Source organism: Rhinolophus ferrumequinum, chromosome 16 (genome assembly GCF_004115265.2).
Source record: "Rhinolophus ferrumequinum isolate MPI-CBG mRhiFer1 chromosome 16, mRhiFer1_v1.p, whole genome shotgun sequence".
NCBI classification, from domain to species: Eukaryota; Metazoa; Chordata; class Mammalia; order Chiroptera; family Rhinolophidae; genus Rhinolophus; species Rhinolophus ferrumequinum.
This window is the reverse complement of record NC_046299.1, coordinates 27,678,850-27,705,338: the sequence shown is the minus strand read 5'-3', so window position 1 is coordinate 27,705,338 and position 26,489 is coordinate 27,678,850. Positions and strand designations below refer to the sequence as shown.

Genomic DNA, 26,489 nt, shown 5'->3' with positions numbered 1-26,489 from the left:
GCGGGGCCTCCGCTGTTGACGTGGGGCTACGCACGGGCCCGGAGCTACGCTGCGGCAACCGCGTAGGCCCCGTCTGAGAATCCGGTGCCCGCTCCACGTGGCGGGCCCCGCCCACCGAGGCCCCGGTGGACGCCGGGAGGCGGGCCTGAAGTTGTCCTGGTGAACGACCACGTCTCAGGAGAGGACCGCGGCCTAACAGTGTCGAAGAGCCGACCCATCGGACTTTTCAGGGAGGCCGAAAATTTGCCTGGATCCCTCAGCTGCTGGTAAAACCCATTAGGTGTGTTTTTTAGTGATCATTATATCCCAGGCACACCTCGAAAATAGGTTGGATCAATGTACAGTTATTTACAGAGCCCACCCACACTCCCAGCAGTCTTCTGCTGTTTAAGTGGGAAAATTTTGGCACTGCGATAAAATGATTTGCCCCCAATTGTCTGGAGGTTTCCCTAAGGGTCCCAGCCCAACTCTCCTTCAGCAAGGGCATTGGTGAGAATATTGCACAAAAATTCTGTGTTTCCCCGAAAATAAGACCAGGTCTTATCCTAATTTTTGCTCCAAAAGACACGTTAGGGTGTATTTTCAGGGGATGTCTTATTTTTTCATGTACAACAATTACATTTATTCTACAGTAGTGTCATCTTCTTCTGGAACATCTCATAATGTACTAAATGCGTCCGTCTGGCTGACGATCTTAACTGGGACTTATTTTGGGGGTAGGTCTTATTTTCTGGGAAACATGGTGATTGTATTTAATCCCAGGCAGCTGTAACTATTCCAGAAGTGAATGTGGATCCTCTCAAAGTTAGAGTTCAAACTCTCTCCTACTCTCCTGCTTGCTGTATGTTGTTCCAAGGGTCTGTTCCTGCCCAGGCCCAAAATAGTGCTGGGCGTGATGGGAGGTCAGGAGGGGTGCAGCACGTGAGTGGAGGTCGGTGACAAGGCAGGCCTCTTACTAACCCTTCTGTAGTCGTCCCTGAGAACGTTGCTGAGCCTATTCAGTCATTCCCTTATTCATTAAACATTGGCAACTTTACATGCCAGGCATTCCCCAGGTATGTAGGACATCATTGTCCCCACCCTAGATGAGTCCACAGCCTTATGGGAGAGACAGATAGATGAACAAATGGTTACAACATGAATGTGATTAATTTTAGAGGAGGGGGTGCCCAGGGATTTAGACAAGTCTTTAAAAAGAGAGTAGACATTCAAATTATGCTTTGCAGGACAAGAAATAAGTAGTTCACCTAGAAGAGGGAGCAAGATCATATGAGGAAGAAGGAATGGACTGGGCAGAAGCCTGAGACACCCTATAAGAGGCTGCATGTGAGACATGACAGGAGAGGTGGTTGGTCAGAGGCCACCATCCAAAAAGATTTCTGTGCCATGCTAAAGATTTTGAATTTTATCCTGAGAGAGAGAACCGTGGCTTTTCATTTATTTTCATGGAATGGCATGAGATTTGCGTGTAAGAAATCAGTTAACGAGGGGTAGAAGCTTGGAGGTTACTTAGCCTATTGCAAAGGCCCAAGAAATGATTGCTGGAAAAAAATCTCCAGCAGTGAGTGGGGAATATAAAGGAGGAAGAGATGGCAGCAGTTACTACGTGAAAGTGAGAGGGTGAGACAAGGGAGGAGGTACCTGCAAATATGGTGGTGCTGCAATACAGTGAGTTAGGAAATAGATGAGGGGAGCAGTTCTTTTATGTAAAGAACGAGAACACCGAACTTGTGTTGAGTTTTGAGCACTTTAGGTTTGAAATAGGGTGGGGGATACAAAGGAAAAGGAAAACTGCCCTCCAGTAGCTTCTTGTGGAATCTCAGCTTTTAAGATTCTCACTTATCTTACTATAAAACCCGGTCTATCTAACATGATATAAGACCGGGTCTTATTTTACTACAATATAAGACCAGGTCTTATATTAATTTTTGCTCCAAAAGACACTTTAAGAGCTGATTGTCCAGCTAGGTCTTATTTTCGGGGAAACACGGTAGAACAAATTAGGTAATGTGGGTATAGTTAAAGCCATTAGAGGCAGAGACCTTCGTTCAGGAAGACCTTATGGTGACTGCTTGTCTGCCTTCCCTGCTAGAATATAAGCTCCTGAGAGCAGGGAAGTATATTCCTGACACCTAACAGATGATATTTGATAAATGAATGAATTCAATTTCTTTGGACTTAGTTTTCTCAAATAAGAAATGGGCTAATAACACTGTCCCTGTCTATTCTATATACTACTTGTCTGTAGGGTTGTTAGGATCAAATATGAAAATCCTTTAGCATTGTCCAAACATTTTCAACTTTATTACTGTTATTTTATTTTCATTACTGTTTTACTATTAATATTCTACTCCAGTAAAGAGAAAGGAGTAGGATATGTGACTGTGGATTGGGAAAAATCAAATACCAGAATTATCAGCTAGTTTGCCTTTTCACAGAAATCAAGGAAATGATTCAGCCACGGTATCTGGCCTGCATGATTTTTTTTTTTAAGTGTTTTTTGATAGGAGGGATTTAACTTTGGTCTCAGCAAATGGAAGAATTGGACATGACCAGAAAATCATGTAGGAAGTGGACTACTTAGAATTGGACTATAAAAATGCAGGATTGAAGACGGCTTCTTTACATGCTATAGAGTACTAGTTTAAGTTATCTTAGTCTCAGCTTTAATTGCTAATAGTAGAAACTTATTAAAGCAAGGCAATTTACTAGAAGGAACAACTTATAGTCTCCAAGAGCAAGAGATAAAATTGGATCTTGTAAGAGGTGGTATAGGGAACTGTAAGCTGGGAACCAAGACTATCCTCCATCTCCGGGTCTCTTATTTACACTTCTCTGTACATATCTTTTTTTTCCTCCTTTTACAAAAATAGATTCTTCTTTAGTGAATATTTGATAGAGAATGGCTTCCTCAGCCCTAAAATTTCCTTAGTGCCGATTCCCGACTGACTTCTAGACTTGGTCTCAGTTCCAAATTCCTACAAAGAAAATCTTATTGGCCTAATTTGGTCCAGAACCATTTTTGGTCATCAACAGTGGCAGGGAGAAGAGGGGGCACGCAGGTAAAGTGAACACGGAAACTGGGTCCACCCCTTCAGCAGAGTGTTAGTGATGGGAGTAGGCCAGGCTGGTAGCCGTATTACATGAGTTGCCAATGACAGGACCAACACTTAAATGAAACCAGGTTCAGCCACACTATGCAACATCACTTTGTAGTTTCACAAACCAGGCTGTACTTTAGAAGCACCAGGAAAGCTTTTTAAAAATACAGATTCTTAGAGTCAGCACTTCCCACCAGTGAATTAGAATCTCTAGGGGTAGGGCCCAGGAATCAGCATTTTTTATAAAGCACCCCAGACGATTATGGATGTGACTGACATTTCAGGACCCCCCACTTTAAAAGACAGGCACAGAATGCTAAACAAATACATCAATAAAAAAGAGAAGTTATTCACAAATAAGGGACATTCTTATATACAACAAACAAGTTCTTTCTGGACAGCAAGTATTTTCTGATTATAAAAATTGGAAATGCTTATTAGTTTTTTAAAGATCCCCAATTTTGACATGTTAGTCTTCCAGACTTTTTGTTTGCCTATGAACACATATGTATGTTTTGTTTTACAAAAATAGGACCACAGAGTGTATGTACTATTTGTTAGTCTGTTTTATTCAGTAAAAACAGATCATGAATGTTTTTGTATGGTAATAAAGGCAGGTTTACTGAATGTTCAGTGGTTGTACAACATTCTAATCCCTTATTGTTGGACGTTGCCCCCGTCCCCACACACACACCTAGAAATAGTAATAGGAAATTATCTTTTAAAGTAGTTTTCTCTGAAAGCCAGACTCTCTGAGTTGGTCATGCAGGTAGGACCAAACCACGCCCACAGGCATGCACTGCCCTTTGCACGTTGCCAGTGCCGTATGCTAAACAAACAGATTTCGTGCTGAACTCACAGTGCCCCACAAGTGGGATCTTCAGAGAGTCTATGTCCCAGGAAAAGAACCCAAGTCCTGTGATTTAAATTCTATTATGCTGTGTTATCAAAATGTTTTCCTCTTTTTAAACCTCACATATATAGAAAAATAATCATGAGGCTGACCACATGTCAGTTAACTTCTATGTGCTGTTGGAATTAGTACAACAAAGCTCTCAATCAGTTTTATTTCTCCTTACCCAGAGGTGGGAAGGAAAGAGCAGAAATGAATGGTATGTCATTTACTAGTAGCAAAGAGGGCTGGGATTCCACATTCATTTTGGAAATTGAGTAGAAAGAATTGCTTTCCTCACACATGCCTGGGCAGTGTGGTCCCAGGGAGAGGGGAGGAGCCAGATAAAATATATACCGGTAGCCAGCAGTTTTCTGTTCTGAACAGTCAGCTTGTTTCAAGTCCAGAGGACAGCTATTCCCAAGTTCATCTGGGGGACGGTAGTAACATGTTCCTTTTGGTGTTGGGCCCAAGTGTGCCTGTGAGCAGATGGATGAAGGCTGTGCAAACCTTTAGCAGGCGTAACACGAGTTGAAGGGCTGGAGGGGGGGCTCTTTGTGTTCTTCCCTGTTTGAGAAGTATAGAACCTCATGTGTATCTGATATTTTGCAGAGTTCTCAGCAGAGAGCTAGGGTGAATATTTTTATTGCTTTTCTGAAATCTCTTCTCATGTACAAAGATTCCTTCAGTTAGGTCCTCTATTATCCTAAGTGCTCTATGGTCATTAGCCAACAGAAGTAGGCTGCTGCAGGACTTCCCATAGGGAAACTAAAACCTGATTCTTCTCCTTTTCTCACTCAGTCTCTAGGCTAAGAACTCCAAGTAGTAAGAGACACAGGGCAAGGATGGGAGCGACTGAGCCTTTCTGAGAGTCTGCTCCTTTGCTGAATGCCACTTTGAAAGGAAAGAAGAAGTCGAATGGCAGTTTCCAGTCCAATCTGGGTTGGCCCCGTGGAGGCTCTGGCTTCTGGGTTATGTCCACAAAGGTCACAATAGTTGTCAAAGATACTTCTTCTGTTACTTGTTGGGAATCCTGCAGTAAGAAATTCCATGATAGATCAGCACTTGGTACCCATTCAAAAAGCCCTCCACTTGACTATTATTACTTTCCCTGAAGACTGAAACCAAATTGCTCTAAGCAAGAGATACCTTTTTTTTCATATTGGTCCTATGTAGTTCTCTTTCTATGAGACACAAGGAAATGAGTTTCTTAGAAACAGTCCATGACACCAGAACTGTGAACAGTTACATCTACTTCAAGACTGACTCTAGCTTCCCCCAACTGGGTAGCTGCCTGATATCAGAGAGGCCAGATGGCAAAACTGCTGCTACTGTGTGCTTAACAGCTCTACTTTATCATGTCCCAGGGGCTCCAGGCTCTGAAACGGTATACATGTACTAGTGGAAGTAGTAGCGACAATTCCATTCCTTCTTCAACTGCAGAAAGAAATTTGAAACTTCATGGAAAAAGCAAAGAACTCAATAACGTAGATTAAAAAAAATCAGGTTTACAGAATTTCAGGCTTTGAAAGCATCCTCCCAACCACCCACCAATTCAAGTTAAATAAAAAGATACTCCCAGAAGAGACCTTGTCAAGCTGACTCAAGTATCTGATCTAATATAATATACATAGCTTTTGGTAGATACAGTCATGGCCTGATGACTGGAATTGTGTTTATCTAAAATGAAGTCCCTTTGCTCTAACTGTGCTCAACAAGCAAACTTCTGATTATAATTTGACAGTAAATAAACTATCTTGTTAAACCAGAAATAAAGATTCCCTCCATTTACCTTCCTTCACTCTGATGCCACATATTATCTGCTGTGGTCTTTGACAACAGTAAATACCAGGCTAGGAACATAGTTTTGCCCAGAATAACCCTTCTAGGAACTGTTTTTTTGTTTGTTTGTTTGTTTGTTTTAAATGCATGTGGGGCCAGTGCTGTGATAATCCTGCATGTCATATTAACTCTTTGGATTCTTTTTTGTAAACAGTTAAGCTCACGAGGGAATAAGAACTAATGTAATTTCTGAGGCACTGTAAGAGCCACATACATTACAAGGACAGCCAGCTTAGGCCGAAGCTGACAAGGAAATCTTGATTCCAGCTAGGCATGGAGGCTGGCTGAGACTAACTAGACAAAGAAGAATAAGTAATAAACTTTCTTTGGACTTTAACTTATGAAAGGATTTACTGTTAGGACTTTTTCTCTAGGAACTTTATAATGGGAAGAGGTTATATATTCAGTTTTTGGAGCAAATCTTTGCAGTTGACATTATTGAAGCATATTGCTAATATTTGTTATGTAATCTCATTTGCAGAATGCCTGATGAGCTATATTGGCTGGAATGGCTAGAAATACTTTGGGATGGGAAATAGAATAGGGAATGGATTTTCAGCCTTGGGTTCAATATTGTCTAGGAGTTGATTTAATTAACATGCTGCTCTGACTCTCTTCAGAGCCTTTAGGGGGAGGGCAAATTTTAAACTGCCTACTAGCAGTACATTTGGGAACTATGGTTAGAACTGGGGTACTGGTCTTAGATGGAAGAGTGTAATATATATTAATACATATTTTTAAGCCTATGGTAGTGTTTCAATGGCTGCGAAAACCCACATGATAAAAGTTCTTTTTGAACTTTTTACAGACTAACCCAAGATATATGCTCATCAAGAACTACTACTAGACTTGATTTTAAGATGGCAACATAAGGACATGTCTTCTCCCTCTATATCTCAAAAGCACTCCAATCCAATAAGAAACAGATATAAAAAAATTAAAACTCCATCTTTACTGAAATGGAGAGATATCACAATATGTGAATATAGAAAGCAGATGGAGGCAAGGTTTCTCAGAGGGAAAGAAGGCCAAACCTAAAAGCCTTCAGAGACTGGGAGCAAGTAGATCTTTGTAGAATCCTGAAAGACTCAATAATAGGACATAACAGCAGTCAGGGATGAGGTAGGGACAGAAAATAGTTACTAAAGGAACCCCCTCAGTACAGTCAAGCAACAACCCTCTCCCTACCTCAAGAAGAGACTGGACAATTCAAACCAGAGACATTCTGGATGTAGAGATGCTGGCCCAGAAAAGAGCAAAGTGAGGTATGGAACTAAAAACAGGGAAATTACTCTGTATAACGAAATCCGTTTCTTTATCTAGCACCAAAATGCTGACAGATGGTCTTTTACCCATACCCTTCAGTCAGGAGGGTCTTTTCTGAAGAAAATTAACAGTTCCAGCAAAATACGTAAAGATACTGACATCTGGCAGTTCCACAGCCCCAATTTCAGGAAAAGTAAAAAGTTTCACAAATATTTAATTCCTTGGCTCATCATGTACATTTATATAATCTTAATAATGAAACACTCATTGATTTAATAAAACTTTTTGGTATAACTACATTGGGAGAGTAGTGGGAGGGATAGGCGGCGACTAACTCACCCACCAAAATAGGAAGTCAATAGATTATCTATAAACTCCTGATTCAAAAGATAACTATAAATATTGCTTAGAAATTGAGGGTAAGTACCAGAAAAAAGATTAAGAGTTTAACAGGTAATTTCTGAAAAGCAGGCTGGCAAGGGGGATATGAGACTTTTTTTTTTTTTTGCTAAGAGATCCTCTTTTCTGGCATTTTTTGCCCTTAAAAATATATGTATGTTATTTTGATAAATTATACAAAGATTAGTTAAATTGAGAAAATATACTATTACTTAGCATTAGCCCAATCTGCAGGGGAACTCTGAAATGTAAGGTAGGCTTCACAATCCCAACAACTTGTGTTGTTCCAATCCAAGGCAAGGTAGTTGGGCTTTCATATTCTTTCACCCTTAAGACACTGGCTAAGGGCCATCTGGGAAATGTATATTTCCAGGCACTCTACAGGCAAAATGAGTTCCAGTAGCTTGAGGACAGCCTTCCAAAACAAACAAGACAAAAAAGAGAATGAAACCGTAGGAATACCTACCAAATAGAAGAAAAAACAAAGTGTGTGTGGGGAGCTGGGGGTGAAAAATATAAGGGTTACTGCAAAAAGCAAAATTATATTTGGTGATCAACAGGGTATCACATATAAGATATAAAAGAATTGAATGAAATTCCCAAATTAAAAACGTATCCATCATCCTAGACTAATTTTCCCTCAAACTCCGCATCTAAGCAATCGTGTCCTACCTATGACATCCCTAAACCTTCTGAACTCTTGTCTACTTCCTGCAGCCCTCACAACCCCCACCTGGGCCCAGGTCATCAGCATCTCCTGGGGAATTTCTAAAACTGTTCTAAGCTTCACCTCATTATTGCCCTATGCCTTCCATAAGAACAGGGACAGTGTTTATCTTGTTTACCATACCTAGCACCCAGCATGGTACTTGGCCAAGAGTAAGCACTCAATAATGACTTCATTTTTGACAAATGAATAGAGGTATTTTTGAAGGCAGGAAAATCATATAAAGTAACAAGTGATAATAAATCACAAGCTAGAAAGTATGCCATAGCCATTTAAGAGCCAGCAATTACAGATCATCTTGACCCCTTATCCTTCTCACCACACTGTAATCTTAGGATCCCTAAAGGTTGTGCTTCATTCATTCATGTACTTATTTATTAATTAACATGTCAAATGAAGTGCTTATTCTTATGTTAAAAATATTGTCTCCATAACTGTGTAGAGGTTTAGAACAAATGCAGTCTAGTAGATATTCCAATCAAATTAAAAGGAACTTGAATGCACTTGCTGGGTCACTAGGTAATACTGAATATTACTGACCCATTTTAGAACCTGTGTTTTAGTACCACATAAAGAACAAGCTTTCTTAGTTAAGTGTGTTATATTTGAATTTTAAAGTCTAAATTTTTCCTATTTGCATTTTAAGTTATACCTAGGCAAAATGTTTAGCATGTCCAGCAAAAACACTGGAGTGAAAAATCCCAAAAAACAAATTCCCTCAAAGTCCAGTGATCTTATTTCTGTTATCAACACAATTAAAGGAGAGCATCAGCGCACACACAGAGGGTTGGCAGAACGGGGGACAGTGTGGCCGCTATGTGACCCAACTTCCCGGGGGGCTGCTGGGGTGCCGCGGGAAGGCACGTTGCGGGGGTGGCAAGGCGCGGGCCGAGAGCTACAGATCTCATTTTCTCTGTTCTCCTACAGCCTCATCTTTGCCTCTTAGCTCACCTGGATCCTGCCCCTGGGCTAAATCAGCAACATGAGCGGCAACAACTTGGATGAGAAGGACGACTTTGATGAGCAGTTGAGAATGCAAGAATTGTACGGAGACACCAAGGATGGAGACACCCAGAAAGATCCCGGTGGAGAAATCTATTCTTTTGGGCAACAACCGAATGACACCCCCTACGAGTGGGACCTGGACAAGAAGGCTTGGTTCCCCAAGATAACTGAAGATTTCATTGCTACATATCAGGCCAATTATGGCTTTTCTAATGATTGTGTGTCTAGCTCTACTGCAAATGTACAGGATGTCAGTGCTAGTCCTGCAGAGGAACTGCCACAAAGAAAACCCCCTGAACCCATTGATTCCAAAAAGAAGGGAGAAAAGAGAAAGGCTGAATCAGGATGGTTTCATGTTGAAGAAGACAGAAATACAAATGTGTATGTGTCTGGTTTGCCTCCAGACATTACAGTGGATGAATTTATACAGCTCATGTCCAAGTTTGGCATTATTATGAGAGATCCTCAAACAGAAGAATTTAAGGTCAAGCTTTACAAAGATAATGAAGGAAATCTTAAAGGAGATGGGCTTTGCTGTTATTTGAAGAGGGAATCTGTGGATCTTGCATTAAAATTTTTGGATGAAGATGAAATTAGAGGCTACAAATTACATGTTGAGGTGGCAAAGTTTCAACTGAAAGGGGAATATGATGCCTCAAAGAAGAAGAAGAAGTGCAAGGACTACAAGAAAAAGCTGTCTTTGCAACAAAAGCAGTTGGATTGGAGACCTGAGAGAAGAGCTGGGCCATCCCGAATGCGTCATGAGCAAGTCGTCATCATCAAGAATATGTTTCATCCTGTAGATTTTGAGGATGATCCTTTGGTGCTGAATGAGATCAGAGAAGACCTTCGAGTAGAGTGTTCAAAGTTTGGACAAATTAGGAAGCTCCTTCTCTTTGATAGACACCCAGATGGTGTGGCCTCTGTGTCCTTCAGGGATCCAGAGGAAGCTGACTATTGTATTCAAACCCTCAATGGACGGTGGTTTGGTGGCCGTCAAATCACTGCCCAAGCATGGGATGGGACGACAGATTATCAGGTAGAGGAAACCACAAGAGAAAGGGAGGAAAGGCTAAAAGGATGGGAGGCTTTCCTCAATTCTCCCAAGGCCGATAAAGGTCTTCAGCATTCAAATTCCATCTGTGCTTCAGAAAGGCCAGGGCCTTCTAGAGTAAGGCATCTTTTGGAGCACCCTAGCACATCTAAAATGAATGTTCAAGAAGCCGCAGCTGAAATGGCATTTGAAGAACCTATAGATGAGAAGAAGTTGGAAAAAGAAGATGGGGGAGAATTTGAAGAAGATACTTCTGACAAAGATGCTGAAAAAAGTGGCCTTGAAAAAAAGGGTGAAGAAGACTGCCTTGAAAGGAAGCCTGAGGAAGGCTGCTGCAAAAGAGAGCATGAAGACGACTACCCTGAAAGAGAGTCTGGAGAAGCCAGTTCTGAAAAAGAGTTTGAAGAGTGTAGTCCTAAAAAAATGTCCAAAGAGAATAACCCCAAAGGAGAATCCAAAAAGAAGAAACTCAAAAATGATTGTGAAGAGAATGGCCTTGAAAAGGAGTCTGAAGAAGATGTCTGGGAAAGAGAATCGGAAGCCTGCTCTGAAAAGCAGTTTAAAGATGGCTCCAAAAAAAGAATTTGAAGAAAATGGCCTCAAAAGAGTTTGATGAGGACGGCTCTGACAAGGAGTTTAATGAAAATGTCCTCGAAAATGACATTAGAAGAATGTTACCCTTAGAAGAAAATTACCCTGAAAAATCAGAATTTGAAGATGACAGTTCTGATAAAGTGTTTGATGAGGAAGGCTCTGAGAGAGTTTGATGAAGAGTCAGATGCAAAGGAAGGAGAGGAAGATGCATATGAATAAGTTTTTGGTGATGAGTCCAATGAAAAAGAAGACGAAGGAGATACAGATGAAAAGAGGCTTGAAGATGGTGATGAAAAAGGAGGAAGATGATGCAAACAAAAAAATGTTTGAAGATTCAGACAAAGCAGTAGATGCAAAGGAGGATGAAGATATATAATAGATGCCAAGATGTTTGAAGATGATGAGACCAGAAGTTGTTCAATGAGGATTCCAGCGAGAAGTTGATGATTCTGACGAGAGATGGACTGTGGGTAGTTTGGGGAATGTTCAGGAAGAAGGGCCCCTGTCCACCGGCAGCAGCTTTGTCCTCACTAGTGATGATGATGAAGATGATGATTTTTAATCCCTTAAAATTGGCTTTTGAGGGCAATTCCTCCATCTACATTTTGCCTATGCTCCAGGGTAATTACTAGTAGTGTAACATGAGCACGTGCATAGTGGTAGAATGCTATCAGATTAATGCATTGCCGTTTTCATTGTCACCTGTACTTACTGGTTTTAAATCTAAAATTGTCAGTTAAAACTTCATAGCGTAATGTAACTAAACTGGATACTTGCCCTTTGTCAGATTGTTCAGTGCGTGCACAATATTTTTTCAAATATTCTGGTTGAAATTTATGATATTCAGAAATAAAAATAAGTTGTTAATATGCAGCGGAAAAAAGACAATAAAAGGAATATAGCCAAGTCAGCCCATTTCTTTTACTAGGGATCCAGTTTTTATGTATGATTGATTTATTTCTACCGTAAGCTATAATATGCTGTTTACTTCAGAAATCACCACCAACAGTTCTGTTTTAACATTCTGTGAGGTTTAGGGGATTTTTTTTTCCCCTTCAGTTCAGTTTACTTGCACCAAAATCCACTGTTCCAAAATAAGATTTACCTTGTAACAACATGAAAAGTTTGGATTAGATTCTGTTTAGCTTTGGTAGTAAGAAATACACCCTACATATTACTACAGTACATTTTTATAATCTCAACTTTTAAACCATTATATATTAATCTGCATGTCAAATCATTACAAATGAAAACTATCATTATCAGAAAAAAAGCTGTAGATACCATCTCGGTATGTTTTGTGGCTACATGTTTTAGACTATGAACTAGGATAAATTCCTCTTTGGCTCAGGTGTGTAACTCATTATTGAGCTGAGAGAGTTTTTTTATTCTATAATACATACAAGAACTTTGCCTGGTATGTGTATTGCAAATATTTTCCCCAGTCAGTGGCTTTTTTCTCCCATTTTTCTTAAAAGTGTCTTTTTGTTTCATTTTAACTTTTTTATTGAGCCATAATTTATATGCAATAAATCTTAAGTGTTCAGTTAGTTTTGACAGTTGTATATGCTATGTAGCCAACACCCAAAACAAGATCTGGAATATGTCCATATTCTCAGAGAATTCCTTTGTGCCTCTTTTCAGTATATTCCCTGTCCCTTTCCCAGAAGCAACTACCTTCTGACTTTTGTCACTGTAGTTTTGCCTATTCTACTTCATACAAATGGAATCTTACAGTGTATTTTTGTGTGTTTGTTTTCTTTCACTCAAGACAAATGTTTTTGCGATTCATCCATGTTTTTTTGTATACCAGCAATTGTTTTATTGCTGAGTAGTATGGCACTGTGTGAATACACCACAATTTGCTCATTTTCTTGATGATGGATATTGGGTTGTTTCCAGTCTTGTGCTATCATGAATAAGGCTGCTGTGAACATTCTGATACAAGTCTTGTTTTGGACATATGTTTTAATTTCTTATGGGTAAATATACAGGAGTAAAATTGCTGGATATAGGGAAGATGAATTTGTAAAGACCAAGAGGTTGTACCATTTTTCATTCCTACTAGTGATGTATGGGAATTTCAGTTGTCCTATATTATGACATTTCACGTTATCAATCTTTTTGATTTTAGCTATTCTAGTGAATAGTCTATTGAATATTCCAGTGAGTAGTTATCTTGTGGTTTTTAACTTGTATATCCCTAAAGACTAATGATATTGAGCACTTTTTCGTGTTTACTAGCCATTTGTTTATCTTTTTTTATAAATAAAGTTATCTGTTCAAATCTTTTGTTCATTTTTAGGGTTTTTTTTTGGGGGGGTGGGTTCCTTGTGTTATTTATTTATAGGTGTTCTTTTTATATTCTGGACATGAATTTGTTGTCAGACAATATTTTTTCCCAAACTACAGCCTGCCTTTTCATTTTCATAATGGTATCTTTTGATGAGCAGAGATTTAATGATTTTTGTTTCCTGTTCAAGAAATATTTGCCTACCTCAAATTTGCAAAGATATTCTCCTATGTTTCTTTTAGAAGCTTTATGACTCTGGATTTAAGGTCTATGATCCAGGCATAAATACTTTTTGTATATGAAGTTAGTTGATTTACCCCCCCCCATATGTTTATCTAGTAGTTCCAGTTTTATCCAGTTGTTCCCACACTAACTGTTTAAAAAAAAAGTCCTTTTCCCATTGAATTGATTTAATTTGTGCACATGTTCTTTTGACTCTTCATTCTGTCTCACTGCTCTATTTTCCTATCCTTATATCAGTACCACACTGTCTGAGATTTAGAGTAAATCTAGAAATCAGTAGATTGAGTCCTCCAACTTTGTTCATTTTCAAAATTGCTTTGGTTGTTCTAAGACATTTGAATTTTCATGTAAATTCTATAATCAGCTTGTCAATTTCCACAAAAATGCCTGCTAGGGTTTTTTGGGGGGTTTGCATTTAAGCTACAGATCTATGAGGGATAGATACCTTAATGCTGAGTCTTCTACTTCATGAACATGGTATATCTCTTCATTAATTCAGGTTCCCTGTAATTTCTCTCATTAATGTTTTATAGTGAAGAGGTCTTACACTCCTTTTGCTAATTTGTTCCTAAGTATTTCATGTTTTTCCACACTAGTGTGAATGAAACTGAATTCATCTTTAAAATAACATCTAGCTATTTTTAGATGTTTTCCTAGTGACTTTAAGTTTATTACAAAAGTAGTAAATTAGATTGTAAAGAGTTAAAGAAAATAAGAAAAACACTATTTCTATCACTAAAAATATCACTATTAACATCTATGTCTCTATACACAAAACATCCACATATGCATTGTTAATCAAATGAGATCAAATTGTACAGGCTGTTTTGTAATCTGCTTTTTAAAAAAGTTAACCTCTACCCTTTTGTGTTAGTAATATTTCTTTCTATCTAAAATATAGTACATAAAGTATAGTACATATTCTAAAATACAGTACATATAGTACATATAGTACAAGTTTTCCCAACTATTCCAAAATGTGCTTTACAATTCTTTGTCCAACTCAGAATCCCAAAGCAAAAACATGAACTGCATCTGTTTGTTACATTCATGAGTCTCTTTTAATCTAACACAATAAGATATGGTGATTTCTATTACGATGGCTAGAACTTATTTAACTATAAAGCATATTGTTAAGTGACTATTTAAAGGTAATTTTTCTTCAAATAAGTATATTATTTTTAAGGAGAAGTTAGCTTATGGTATTAACACTGATTTTAGGAGAACTAGTGATTTACATAAACTTAAATTAAGGAGAATAATAATCTCTGAAAAACAATGAATTATTTATATATAACACAGTCCATACGCTGCTTAACAATGGGGATGCATTTTGAGAAATGAGTCATTAGGTGACTTGTGCAAATGTCATAGAGTGCACTTACACAAACCTAGCTGTTATATCCTATTACTGTAATTGTACCATGTTTCCCTGAAAATAAGACCTACTCTGAAAATAAGCCCCAGTTAAGCTCGTCAGCCAGACGGACGACGCATTTAGTACGTTATGACGGTATTCCAGAAGATGATGACATGACTGTATTTGAATAAATGTAGATTGTTGTACATGAAACAATAAGACATCCCCTGAAAATATGCCCTAATGCGTCTACTGGAGCAAAACTTAATATAAGACCCAGTCTTATTTTCAGGGAAACATGGTATGTGTTGCACTTTATATGACTGGCAGTACAATAGGTTTGTACAATAGGCAGTACAAAGTAAGTTTTACACCAGCATCACCATAAACATGTGAGTAATGTGTTACACTATGATTTTACGAGTGCTATGAAGTCACTAGATGATAAGAATTTTTCAGCTCCTTTATAATCTTATGGGACCACCGCCATATACATGGTTGTTGACTGAAATGTCATTATGCAGTGCATGACAGTATTCTTCCAGATAATGTCCCCATTATTTCTCCATATTTTCTTAGGGACAAACATATATTGAAGGAGAAGCCAATGAAAAAATTTAAGTCCCCTCACTTATTTTAAAGATGTCAATGAAATTACTGAGATTTTCAAATGAGTGAAGAGAATAAATATGTTAAAATTAAACATCATGTATCAGGGAGAGATCTCAAATGGTTATATAGGTTAGCATGTGGAATAACGAGCATAACTTTCAAAAGTTCCTTTAAAAAAACAGGTAAGGCCGGCCCGGTGGCTCAGGCGGTTAGAGCTCCATGCTCCTAACTCCGAAGGCTGCCGGTTCGATTCTCACATGGGCCAGTGGGCTCTCAACCACAAGGTTGCCTGTTCAACGCCTCGAGTCCCGCAAGGGATGATGGGCTCTGCCCCCTGCAACTAAGATTGAACACGGCACCTTGAGCTGAGCTGCCTCCTGGATGGCTCTGTTGGTTGGAGCGCGGGCTCTCAACCACAAAGTTGTCAGTTCAATTCCTCGAGTCCCGCAAGGGATGGTGGGCAGCACCCCCTGCAACTAAGATTGAACACGGCACCTTGAGCTGAGCTGCCGCTGAGCTCCCGGATGGCTCAGTCGGTTGGAGCCTGGTCTCTCAACCACAAGGTTGCCTGTTCGACTCCCGCATGGGATGGTGGGCTGCGCCCTCTGCAACTAGCAATGGCAACTGGACCTGGAGCTGAGCTGAGCCCGCCACAACTAAGACTGAAAGAACAACAACTTGAAGCTGAACGGCACCCTCCACAACTAAGATTGAAAGGACAACAACTTTACTTGGAAAAAAGTCCTGGAAGTACACACTGTTCCCCAATAAAGTCCTGTTCCCCTTCCCCAATAAAATCTTTAAAAAACAAACAAACAGGTAATAAGATAAAAAACCCTGTGAACTAGGTAAGGATGTCTATAGAGGCTATTAAGAACCATAGAAGTGGGCAAAGTACTTCTATAGTATAATATTCATTAAGAGAGAGAGGCAAATAGTGGTTGATTGATCCTTGAAAAAGAAAAGACTTTAGTGACAGAAACTTTACTGACTGTACAATGATCAGCTCCACTGGTAGTGGTACTATTGTCCCTTCTTGGAAGAGAGGTCAGTTGGTATTCTCCAAGCCATCAACAGAAAATAGAAATAGAACCCTTGTTTCACCAATCTAGCTACTTCCTAGCACTCTCTTTTGTAGCAGTTATTTCTAAATTCTAACTCTGAATTATTCTTATTTTGTTTAGTGTTCTTTATCCTTCCTAATATACTGCCTATTTAATTACGAGATTGTAGCAGAAGTTCTTACCCTGGCTTCAATAAATCAACAAATCCCTTGAACCTATATAAAAAATGTGTGTCTGTGCATTTTTCTAGTAAGTGAATAGCTTTCAACAGATTCTCAATGTGGGGTCCGTAAGATTAAGAATTACTAACTATATTGGTAGTTTTTCTAGCACATGCTATTTCATTGAGATATTAAACACTGCCAACTTTAAATTATAATAAAAGATATTAAATAAAACAATATAATTAGCTTTAAATGTAGTCAGAGATGTATTCTCTAAAAGTATATTTCAAATTGCAAATTGTGACCCATTAGTGTCTAGCATTTAAAAAATACGTTTACAACATACTAAAATTATTTATTTATTTTAATGGAGCACAATCAACCATGAATTGATGACTCCAAACTAGCTGCAGAAGTAACTTTAAAAACAATCAACAGGCTCAGAGACTCTGATAAGTGTATGACTATCACATTGAATACACAGTTACAGAAAATGTTTTCTGTGGTTGAATCAACCAGTACAGTAATACTGGTATGATAATTTAAGAAGAAATTAACCTATACTATAGTCTGGGTACAGGAAATTAAAAAATCGGGAAAAAGAATACAGACTGTATTCACCATGACAACATGCTAATTTCAGTAAGCAGGCAGGGAGGATCAACTTGAAAGTAATGTCAGCTCACTCTAGCCAAAAATTGACTCTCAGAAGTTAAAAATGATCTGGTCATCAAATGGCTGACAGACACTCTAGGCTTTATGAGGCTTAGTGGTCCTTTATGAGCCATGACTTACCTGTCTGGACTGGCACTGGTATTGGAATCTGGCTCTTGATACATGAGCTTGTGGGTTGGACTGGAGACCTATATACGCCCATAATACCTGGATCTCCAGGGAAACGGGTATGACACAGCAGGAAGTACAATGTGTAGCCTGCAGAAAGATAAAGAAGCATCTGCTTGAATTGCTGATGGTTTCTATAGTCAGTCACCATACATTTAGTAGCCATTATTTCTTAAACGTTATAAAATAACAGAAGGCTTAGAGAAAGAACACAAAAGTTCACACTAGACCACATTATTGTCCTTGATCTTAGGAAAAGTAAAATTCTAAAATGGAAATTACTAATAGATTAATAAAACATGAGCCCATGTACTATGGTTATAAGAAGTTCTCAGTGAGTGGTGCATAGTCAGAGTTATGGCATGCCAGAAGGAGAAACATCCATTTCTGCTTGAGGATGGCTTCATGAAACTGGAATGAGTAATATCTGATTGGGAGAAACAGTGATTAAAGGAAAATTCAGGCAGAGAGACATAAAAAGGCATATGAAAAGGTATACAACTAGAACAGCACATGATGCCATGGAGGGACATTCATTGATTAACGTGAATAATAGTTACTGAGTGTCTCCTATGTGCCAGGCATGTCCGAGGTACTGGCCCTGAGCAGACCACATGACTGAAGCAAAGGACCTGAACCCAGGGACAGTGAAAGGCTAAGGAAGACATTTCAGTGTTAGATTAGGAAGTGCAACCAAGTAGCCTGCTTCTAGGAGGACTGATTCCAAGATGCAGGAAGGATTAATGGAAGTGAGCATATCAATCAGGAGGTTACTATAACTTAGCAGATACAAACTATCCTCAACTATGCCTTGAGCTTTTCTAGCTTCATACTTTTCTGTAGTAAGTCTTAGACATAGGTAATAACATGTATAAACTAGGAATAGAACCATATTTATATTTAGACCATAAATAGACCATATTTATGTTTAATTTATTAAGGAACTGTCCAACTGTTTTCCAAGTGGCTGCACCATTTTGCAGTCCCACCGACAATGTCTGAGGGTTCCAAATTCTCCTTGTCACTAACCAACCCCTTCCTGCATTCAGCCATGTATCACCCCAAACCACATTCCCTCAGTATGGCTTTGAGGTTTAAGAGAACTCAATTTGACTTCAGTTTCTTAAAGACTGGATCAAGTATATGTGTTTTCTTATCCTCCCAAATCTCCTAAAAAGGAAAGAAGTATACAAAGGATAAAGTCATAATTGTGCTGAGAAAGGGAAACATGGCACTTTAAAAATAATCTCTAAGGGGAAAGGCCTTTCAAAATCAGAACTAAAACTCCAATGTAAAAAAAAAAAGACTGATGAATTTCACAACATAAAAATCAACTCTGCATGGCAAAAAACACCATAACCAAAGTCAAAAGACAAATAACAAACTGGGAAAACATATCTGCAAATCATACCACAGAAAAGAGCCTATTTCTCAAATACATAAAGATTTCCTATAAGTCATAAGACCAGTAATTCAATAAAAATGGGTAAGGGATATAATTAGATAATAAAGAATATACAAATTGTTAAACCATATGTCAAGATTACTCAACCTTGCTCAGAGAGAAAAATAAAACTCACTGGTATGCTATTTTTCACTTATCAGATGAGCAAAGATGAAACAGTTTGATAGCAGTATTGATGAAGGGGTAACAAGCAGTCTCATGGGTTGTGGGACCATAAATTGGTACAATCCGTATGGGGAATGAATTAGCAATATTTATTAAATTTTTAAATGCATGTAACCTTTGATCTAACAATTCTACTTCTAGGATTTATCTCATAGGTTTATTCTCACATGTATGAAACAGTACCTGAATGAGGTTATAAAATGTTGCATTGTGTGTAATAGCAAAAGACTGAAAACAAGATGAATGTCCACCAATAAAACTGGTTAAATAAGTGAAATTATGGTTCATCTGTATAATGGAATATTATGCAACTATACTATGCAAAGAATGAGGAGGCTTAGTACGTACTGACATGGAACAAACTCTAAGATCAAGTGAAAAAAACCAAGGTGCAGAGCAGTATTTATGATATTATATCATTTGGACTTAAAAAAAAGAATGTAAGAGTATTTACTTGTATGAGCATGTATTATCTATGGAAGGAAAGAAACTAGTAACTTTGGTTGCGTCTGTGGAAGGGAAGAGCTGCCTTGGAGAAAGATTTTTATTCTGTACTTTTTGAATTTCAAACCAAGTGTATGTATTACTTATACAGAAAAATAATTTAAACTTTTAAATAAAAAGAAATAAGATTAAGGTACAGCTGACTAAAGTGAGGAGATGGGGGTAGGCAAAAGAAGAAGATAGAATAGCACAGCAGATTTCCTTATTTTACTTAGACTGGAGTCTAGCGATATACCTGCTATACACGGATGTAGTGGGCCACCAGGAAAAGTAAGAGCTGAAGCAGCTAAATGAGGTTACTTCTGGGGTGGGAGTGTCGAGGTTTTTACTCTTCATTTATACCATTCTACATGGTTTGAATTTTTAGCCTGTTAATGTATTTGTATTAAAAGTAAATGTAAAAATATAAGTTTTTATAACAAACAGAAAGAACACAATTTCAACCTCAAAGAATCTGTAATGACCAACATTCAAGCATATAAGAGAATATTTGGTATATAGATGAAATATACTAATATTTATTCTTACTATGAGTCAGGTTGATTTAGAACCACAGAGCATGGCCTTGATAAATTTCTACATTTTTTACCTTCAAATTTTTCCCCAAGTAAGGAAAATGTTAGGTATAAACCTAACCTGAAATAATGACATCAAAAGGGCATGATTTCTTACATTCTTCTTAAGACAACTGCATTATCTTCCTTCTATGACAACCACATCATCTAGGGAAATAGGGTTGGTTTTAATTTTAGTAACAGTAATTTACAAACAAAAAGGGGAAGTTGAGTCTCCACAAGATATATTTCTCTCCTTACTGAAACGCTGCAGTTCCTGCTGAGGATTCTGGTCCATTCTCCCTTCTGGGCTGGGTTGGCATTACCAAAGATAGCAACATGTTCTGGTCTGGGCCTTCCATGAAGAGTCTGATACATGTCCTGCTGCAAGCGACTGCAGTCCACATTTTTCAGCCTGAAATTAAACACCACAGAGGCTGGAGTCCAATGCTAACATAATACTATAACCATCCTAATGTATGAATCCAAAATGTTAGAAATAATACTATAGGGAGAGCCAGTTAGCTCAGTTGGTGAGAGCATGGTGCTAATAACACCAAGATTGCCGGTTCGATCCCTGCATGAGCCACTATAAGCTGCGGACTCCTTAAAAATATAGATAAAATAAGTATTAAAAATAATAATAATACTACAAAATAAATTGGAGGAAAATAATCCTTAGTAGGTATAGAGGACTGTCAAAAAACTCTTAGCAATATTATTTAGATGAGACTATTCCTAACTAGCTGATTTCACTGATTTCTGAATATTAATTTTGTATCCTGCTACTTTACTAAATTCATCTATCGGCGCTAATAGTTTTTTGGTGGAGTCCTTGGCTTCTCTATATATGGTATCATGTCATCAGCATACAATGACAATTTTACTTCCTCCTTACCAATTTGGATGACTTTTATTTCTTTTTCCTGTCTGATTGCTGTGGCTAGATGTTCCAGAACTATGTTGAATAGAAGTGGAGAAAGTGGGCAACCTTCCTGATCTTAAGGGGAATGGTTTTAGCTTTTCCCCATTGAATATGATGTTAGCTGTGGGTTTATCATATAAAAGAGTTCTCTGAACTCTCATTCAAAATATAAAAGTTACTATATCAACATAATTCCTGCAGACAGAGACAAAACTGTAGGAATTGATGCAGAAGCAAAGAATTACCTGAACTTGCACCCAGACATTGCATTCACTCCAAATTGTACTTCGTGCCTCTTATCAGAGCAAGTTCCATCACCTTGGCTCTGTAAGAGGGTCATCTGAGGTGGAAAGTGATGGTCAAGGATATCATAACAGGAAAAAAGGTGCGCTCTTCTTGTTTCTTTAACACTGTATGTATTTTATTACCATCACGATATCGTTCAAGTCACAATTTGTATTCTTCCTCCAGTATTAAAAAACACAGAGATAATTAGTGATTTTCCAAAAATGGTTAACCACACACCAGCATATAAATACATTAAAACAAAAATCAGTCACAATCCTCTCACCTTTAGGCAGTCTAACATAAGTTTTAAAGCCTTTGATTGCATCAACATTTGAGAACATAATGTATTAATGGTTTGGAAGTCATGGATACCTAAAAAATGGGGGGGACCTCAGAATTGGAAAATCCAAAAAATCAGCAGCTACAGTTTTCTCATGAAGCTGTAACAGGCCACCCAGCTCCAAGAAGGATACTTTGTGACTGAAGTCGCCAGTTAGAGCCAAGAGTGGCTTCCCCACAAGATAGCCAGGATTCCCACTTCTAGGACCAGGGAGAGAAGCAGTGGCGCTCTGTCGAAAAGCCTGCAGAAAGAGTGAAGAGTCACTATGGAGAAAAGCATGTTCTCTTACCTGTACTGCTCGGCTTCATGCCCTCCCTTAGGCAATACAGTAAGTTAGCTGCACTGAACAACCTGGCTTCCTTCCACAGTGTAGTATTTTGCAGAAATTTTTACTCCAATGACTTTTCCTGTTTTTCCCCCCTTCAGTAAGTACTGAGTGATCTGAATATTGAAATTCACTATATGCTGCTCTACCAAGGATTACAATGAAGGATCCATCAACCCTGTTTCTCAAAAATTACTATCAATTTCGGGCTATGTTCAGCCTGGCTGAAAGGAATTTAAACGTAATTTAGAAATGTATTTTAATTAACTAAACATGTTCCAGAGATGAACTCTGAGGGACATGAGACTTGGTTGCTGACGTGAGGGCAGAGTTGGGAAGAAACCAGACTGTGCTGGGTTCAAAAAGAAGAAAGAAGCAGAAGAAAGCCTAAAGGTGGTGATCAAGATTAGAAACGCAGATTAAGTGGGAAATGAATAAAACTCTGAATGCCATCACATTATAGTTTTTACATGTTCATGTTCATAAATACACACAGGAAAAATTCATGCTCATTGGAAGCAATGTAAGCTCAAAGAATACAGAAATATAAGGAGTAAAAGTGGAAAGAAAAAACAAACAAACAAAAAACACAACCAACCAGCTGAACGCTCAGAAATAGGAGAAAAGCTAGTTAAAGAATTTCTGTGGGATGTTGGCTGAATTTATGATTCAAAATGACTATTTAAAAAAAGAGTCTGGAGTTGAGATTGAAGTCCTGCTTTGCTGGGGGCCATGTAGAGAATCAGAGAAAATGTTAATGAATAAATATTGTTGAATTCCTACCATTTGTAGTTAAATTATGGGATATTAAATGTTGAGGCTTCAACTGACAGCTTGAATTAGGCCTTCATATTCTTATTCTATTTCGCATGCGTTACAGAAGCAGAGTAACTATTTCTAACCCAATTTTCCTTCCCCTCTCGATCCCATATACAAGGGCCCTAACCCTGAAACGAATGATGAAGTGTTGCTGTATGGAAGTGCCTGGCTCGACAGTCAGGTTGGTTTGTTCAAAACTGACAGAGACTTTCTGGATTCCAAAAGTCCCATTGGTCTCTATCTCATAGACGACCTGAAATACAAAAGTAGAATCAATTAATAAAAATTATTTACTGGGCCAGTTATGTTTAAGACAAAAGATTTTCTGTCTTTAAGGGTTTTGTTATAATTGAATGAGGGTACAGCATGGTGACTATCGTTAACAATGTTGTACATTTGAAAGTCGCTAAAAGAGTAGATCTTGAAAGTTCTCATTACAAGAAAAAAATTACTAAATTTTTGTGGTAATGGATATTAACTAAACTTACTGTGGTAATCATTTCACAATATACACATATATCAAATCATTGTGTTGTACACCTAAAACTAATATGTTATATATCAATTATTATCTCAATAAAAAATAACTGAAGGAGGGAGGATAAACAAATAACCTTAAAAATGCCAAACACAAATACCATGAAAAGACAAAGCTGACTTCATATTATATCTACGCATTAAAAGAGAGACTGGACAGAGTTTTCTGAAAGCGTTAATGGGAGAGGTGAGTTTACAGGAAGAAGTGAAAGGGAAGCAAAATAAGTTTTGAGAGTGTGCGGAGGAAGGCCGAGTAGGGGCAGAGGTGATCATGGAATGGAAATATGGTCTACTTGGCTGTCCCCATGTCTTAAGAGGAATAAAGATAATTGCTGGAGATGGAAGTTAGAAGCAATTGAAGGTAATTGATTCGATTTTTGAGCATAGTCTTTAAAAATTATGCTTTACGATAATTCTTACTTCTGTAAGTTGATTAGAAGAGAGAGAATAGAGGAAAAGAAGTTGACTAATCTATTTCAGATATTCAGATGATACTGACTTCTTCAACAGAAGAAAATGTGGTCAGTAAGAACCATAATAGACTGCATATGGACAAAGAAAGAGGAGTCAGAAATAATCTTAGTGTTCTGGACATGAAATACTGGAGGATGGTGCTGATGCAAATGACTGAAACATGGTGGGGGGTAGAGGATGGGCTCCTTTCTTGACATGTCAAGTTTCAGGTAGTGCACAAAAATTCATGCGGTCTGGTACTTAATGGAAGATGAAGCACCTCTGGTAATGTTGATCAACATACATCACTCCAGGACCTGAGGTCAGCATCCCTACCTGGGAAACAACATTCTGACAAGTGTTTCCAGCCAACAGAGGAGAATCAGCCTTTGAGACAAGTGTTACAGGAACCTGGAACTAGCCAAGGGAAAGAAGCAAATCAACGTCAATGGAAAGGCCGCATGTTCTCTGCTAGCTACATATCACGCTGAAATGAGTAGTTTTCATTTTCTACCATCATCTTTATCCTTCCATTGCCAGCCTACAACATAAGTTCAAGTCATTCTAAATCAGCACAACTAAGAATATATTTCTCAGAACATTAATTCTATTAGATATAAAGGTTCCATGGTTAAATAAGTTTTAGAAATACTATATTTGATACGCGCCTTTTAGAGATTAACAAGGCCCTCTAGCATATTCAAGATGCCAAGAAGTCCACCTAAATATAGTGTTTAACCTTATTTAACCCAATGTTTCCCAAACTTATCTAATACCTTTTGAATTCTTATTTCATATGATGCTTATTAATCATATAGAACATTAATTATATGGAAAACATTGTTTTAGATTCACACGTAACAGTTTGATTTGTCATACATACAGTTTCTTTCACTATTACAATCTAGACTGAAATTGCCTGAGATGCAAAGAGACTGAATATTCTCTCTACTTTCTTCTGATAAATAGCATCATACCTTCATATTCTGCAGATCAGTCATACCTCTTGGAAGCTAGAATAAGAAAACAACAAAAAAATGACTATGCATATACGTTAGTGAAAAATTTCCAGTAGCTTGTCGTTTCACATTTAGGGAGTCAGGTGGGAATCAACATATTAGAATGATTTGCTTCCTCTCTTCTACCTGAGGCTTCACATTAAAATGCCAGGAGTAAAGCTGAGGGGAGGCTGGTTGGACTGCAATGCCCACCTACTCTGAAGAGAGCTCTACTGAATGGCAAAAGCAAGAAGTCTTGGTGAATAGTGAGACCACCCCTCCCACCCTCCCAAGCCAATGTCATTAGCCTGGGGGGTGAGAATCTCTTATCTTGCTTATATAGCCCAAATTCTTTCATCTTTCTTCAGATGATAGGGTTTTGTAGGCCCTCTGCCTTTTATGTAGCTCTTGGGCATTCTGACTTCCAGTTCAGTGCTTTTCCCACAACCCAAAAGTTGGAAGCTTGTTGACTTTAAACCCACAATGGTGACAGTAGGGAGAGAAGGGATACCCACCTTCAAGACTGTGAAGTTATAGTAAGAGGCAGCATTGAGGGCTGGATCCGAGGTGCAGCTGTTTGCTAGGTCCTTGAAGAAATGAGCACAGGTTGTACTTTTACTCTCTAGGAAACCTTAGAACAGAAGGATCAAGGGGATGGTAAATGAGAAAGCCTATTTTACATTGAACAAAAAGATTGGCACTTCTGCTCTGGACTCACCTGCAGGATTGTTCTCGACACAGAGTCCCCCAGCTCCAACTCCTGCAGGTTGCCTCAGCAAGCTTATTACAGACCACTTGGAGAAGTAAGTCAAAATGGGGTCCCCAGCCTGAACAAAGTAGAACAGAAATGCATTCACAGTGAGACTGGACTGAAGTCCACCAGAAAAGTAAAAACAAAAATTAACTCAACAGCTTGTTAATGTAGACAATATGGCAATCCAAAAGAGCTAACAATGTTTTACCTAATTCCATGTTTCCCCGAAAATAAGACCTAGCCGGACCATCAGTTCTAATGCGTCTTTTGGAGCAAAAATTAATATAAGACCCAGTCCTATATTATATTATACAAGACCGGGTCTTATATTAATTTTTACTCCAAAAGACGTATTAGAGCTGATGGTCTGGCTAAGGCTTATTTTCGGGGAAACACAGTTGCAGCAGGGTACTTCAAAGACACCCGGCAGTTGTCAGCTGTGAGGGAAAAATCAAACCAAACAATCCCATCCCCTTCCCCAGGCTCACCCTGTAAAAAGATGATGGTGATTGGGTTTGGAATGTGGAAGTGAATGATTTGCCTCCAAATTCTGTAACCAGGGCCTGGAAGTTGCTTGCATTGACCTTTTGGAGCTCCTGGAAATAGTTTAATTTTGCTAAAATGATTTTTAAAAAGAAAAGGGATTTAGGTAAAGAAAGACATTTATTTTTAAATATCTTGCATACCAAGTAACTAATTTTTAAAAATATCTTTATTGAGGCATAATATATACATATTAAGGTGAAGTATACAAAGGCACTAATCTTAAGTGTAAACTCAAAAGAATTTCTGCAAATTTATATATTTTTATTACTACTACTCAGTTTACAGAACGTTTTCTCAGAAGGTTCCCAATCAATACTCCATCTTCAGAAATAACGGTTCAGATTTCTATCATTTTCT

At 38.2% G+C, this 26,489-nt stretch overlaps 1 protein-coding gene and 1 pseudogene across 7 annotated transcripts in view; one reads left to right on the top strand and one right to left on the bottom strand.

The window, feature by feature from the left end:
* The first annotated feature begins 123 nt into the window (after positions 1 to 123).
* LOC117035835 (HIV Tat-specific factor 1-like) lies at positions 124 to 13,167 on the top strand (annotated as a pseudogene).
* The window catches only part of TCTN3 (tectonic family member 3), a 50,828-nt gene continuing 28,299 nt past the window's right edge, over positions 3,961 to 26,489 (bottom strand). For all 7 annotated transcript variants that reach the window (XM_033129955.1, XM_033129957.1, XM_033129958.1 and 4 more), the window contains 11 exons: positions 26,075 to 26,202; positions 25,551 to 25,659; positions 25,348 to 25,463; positions 24,812 to 24,847; positions 24,171 to 24,251; positions 22,972 to 23,097; positions 21,834 to 21,941; positions 21,318 to 21,412; positions 20,409 to 20,562; positions 17,412 to 17,549; positions 3,961 to 5,026 (listed from right to left, as the gene is read on the bottom strand). In XM_033129955.1, the coding sequence (XP_032985846.1) occupies positions 4,787 to 5,026; positions 17,412 to 17,549; positions 20,409 to 20,562; positions 21,318 to 21,412; positions 21,834 to 21,941; positions 22,972 to 23,097; positions 24,171 to 24,251; positions 24,812 to 24,847; positions 25,348 to 25,463; positions 25,551 to 25,659; positions 26,075 to 26,202 (1,331 nt within the window). In that variant the 3' untranslated portion in view covers positions 3,961 to 4,786. The remainder of the gene's footprint in view (positions 5,027 to 17,411; positions 17,550 to 20,408; positions 20,563 to 21,317; positions 21,413 to 21,833; positions 21,942 to 22,971; positions 23,098 to 24,170; positions 24,252 to 24,811; positions 24,848 to 25,347; positions 25,464 to 25,550; positions 25,660 to 26,074; positions 26,203 to 26,489) is intronic.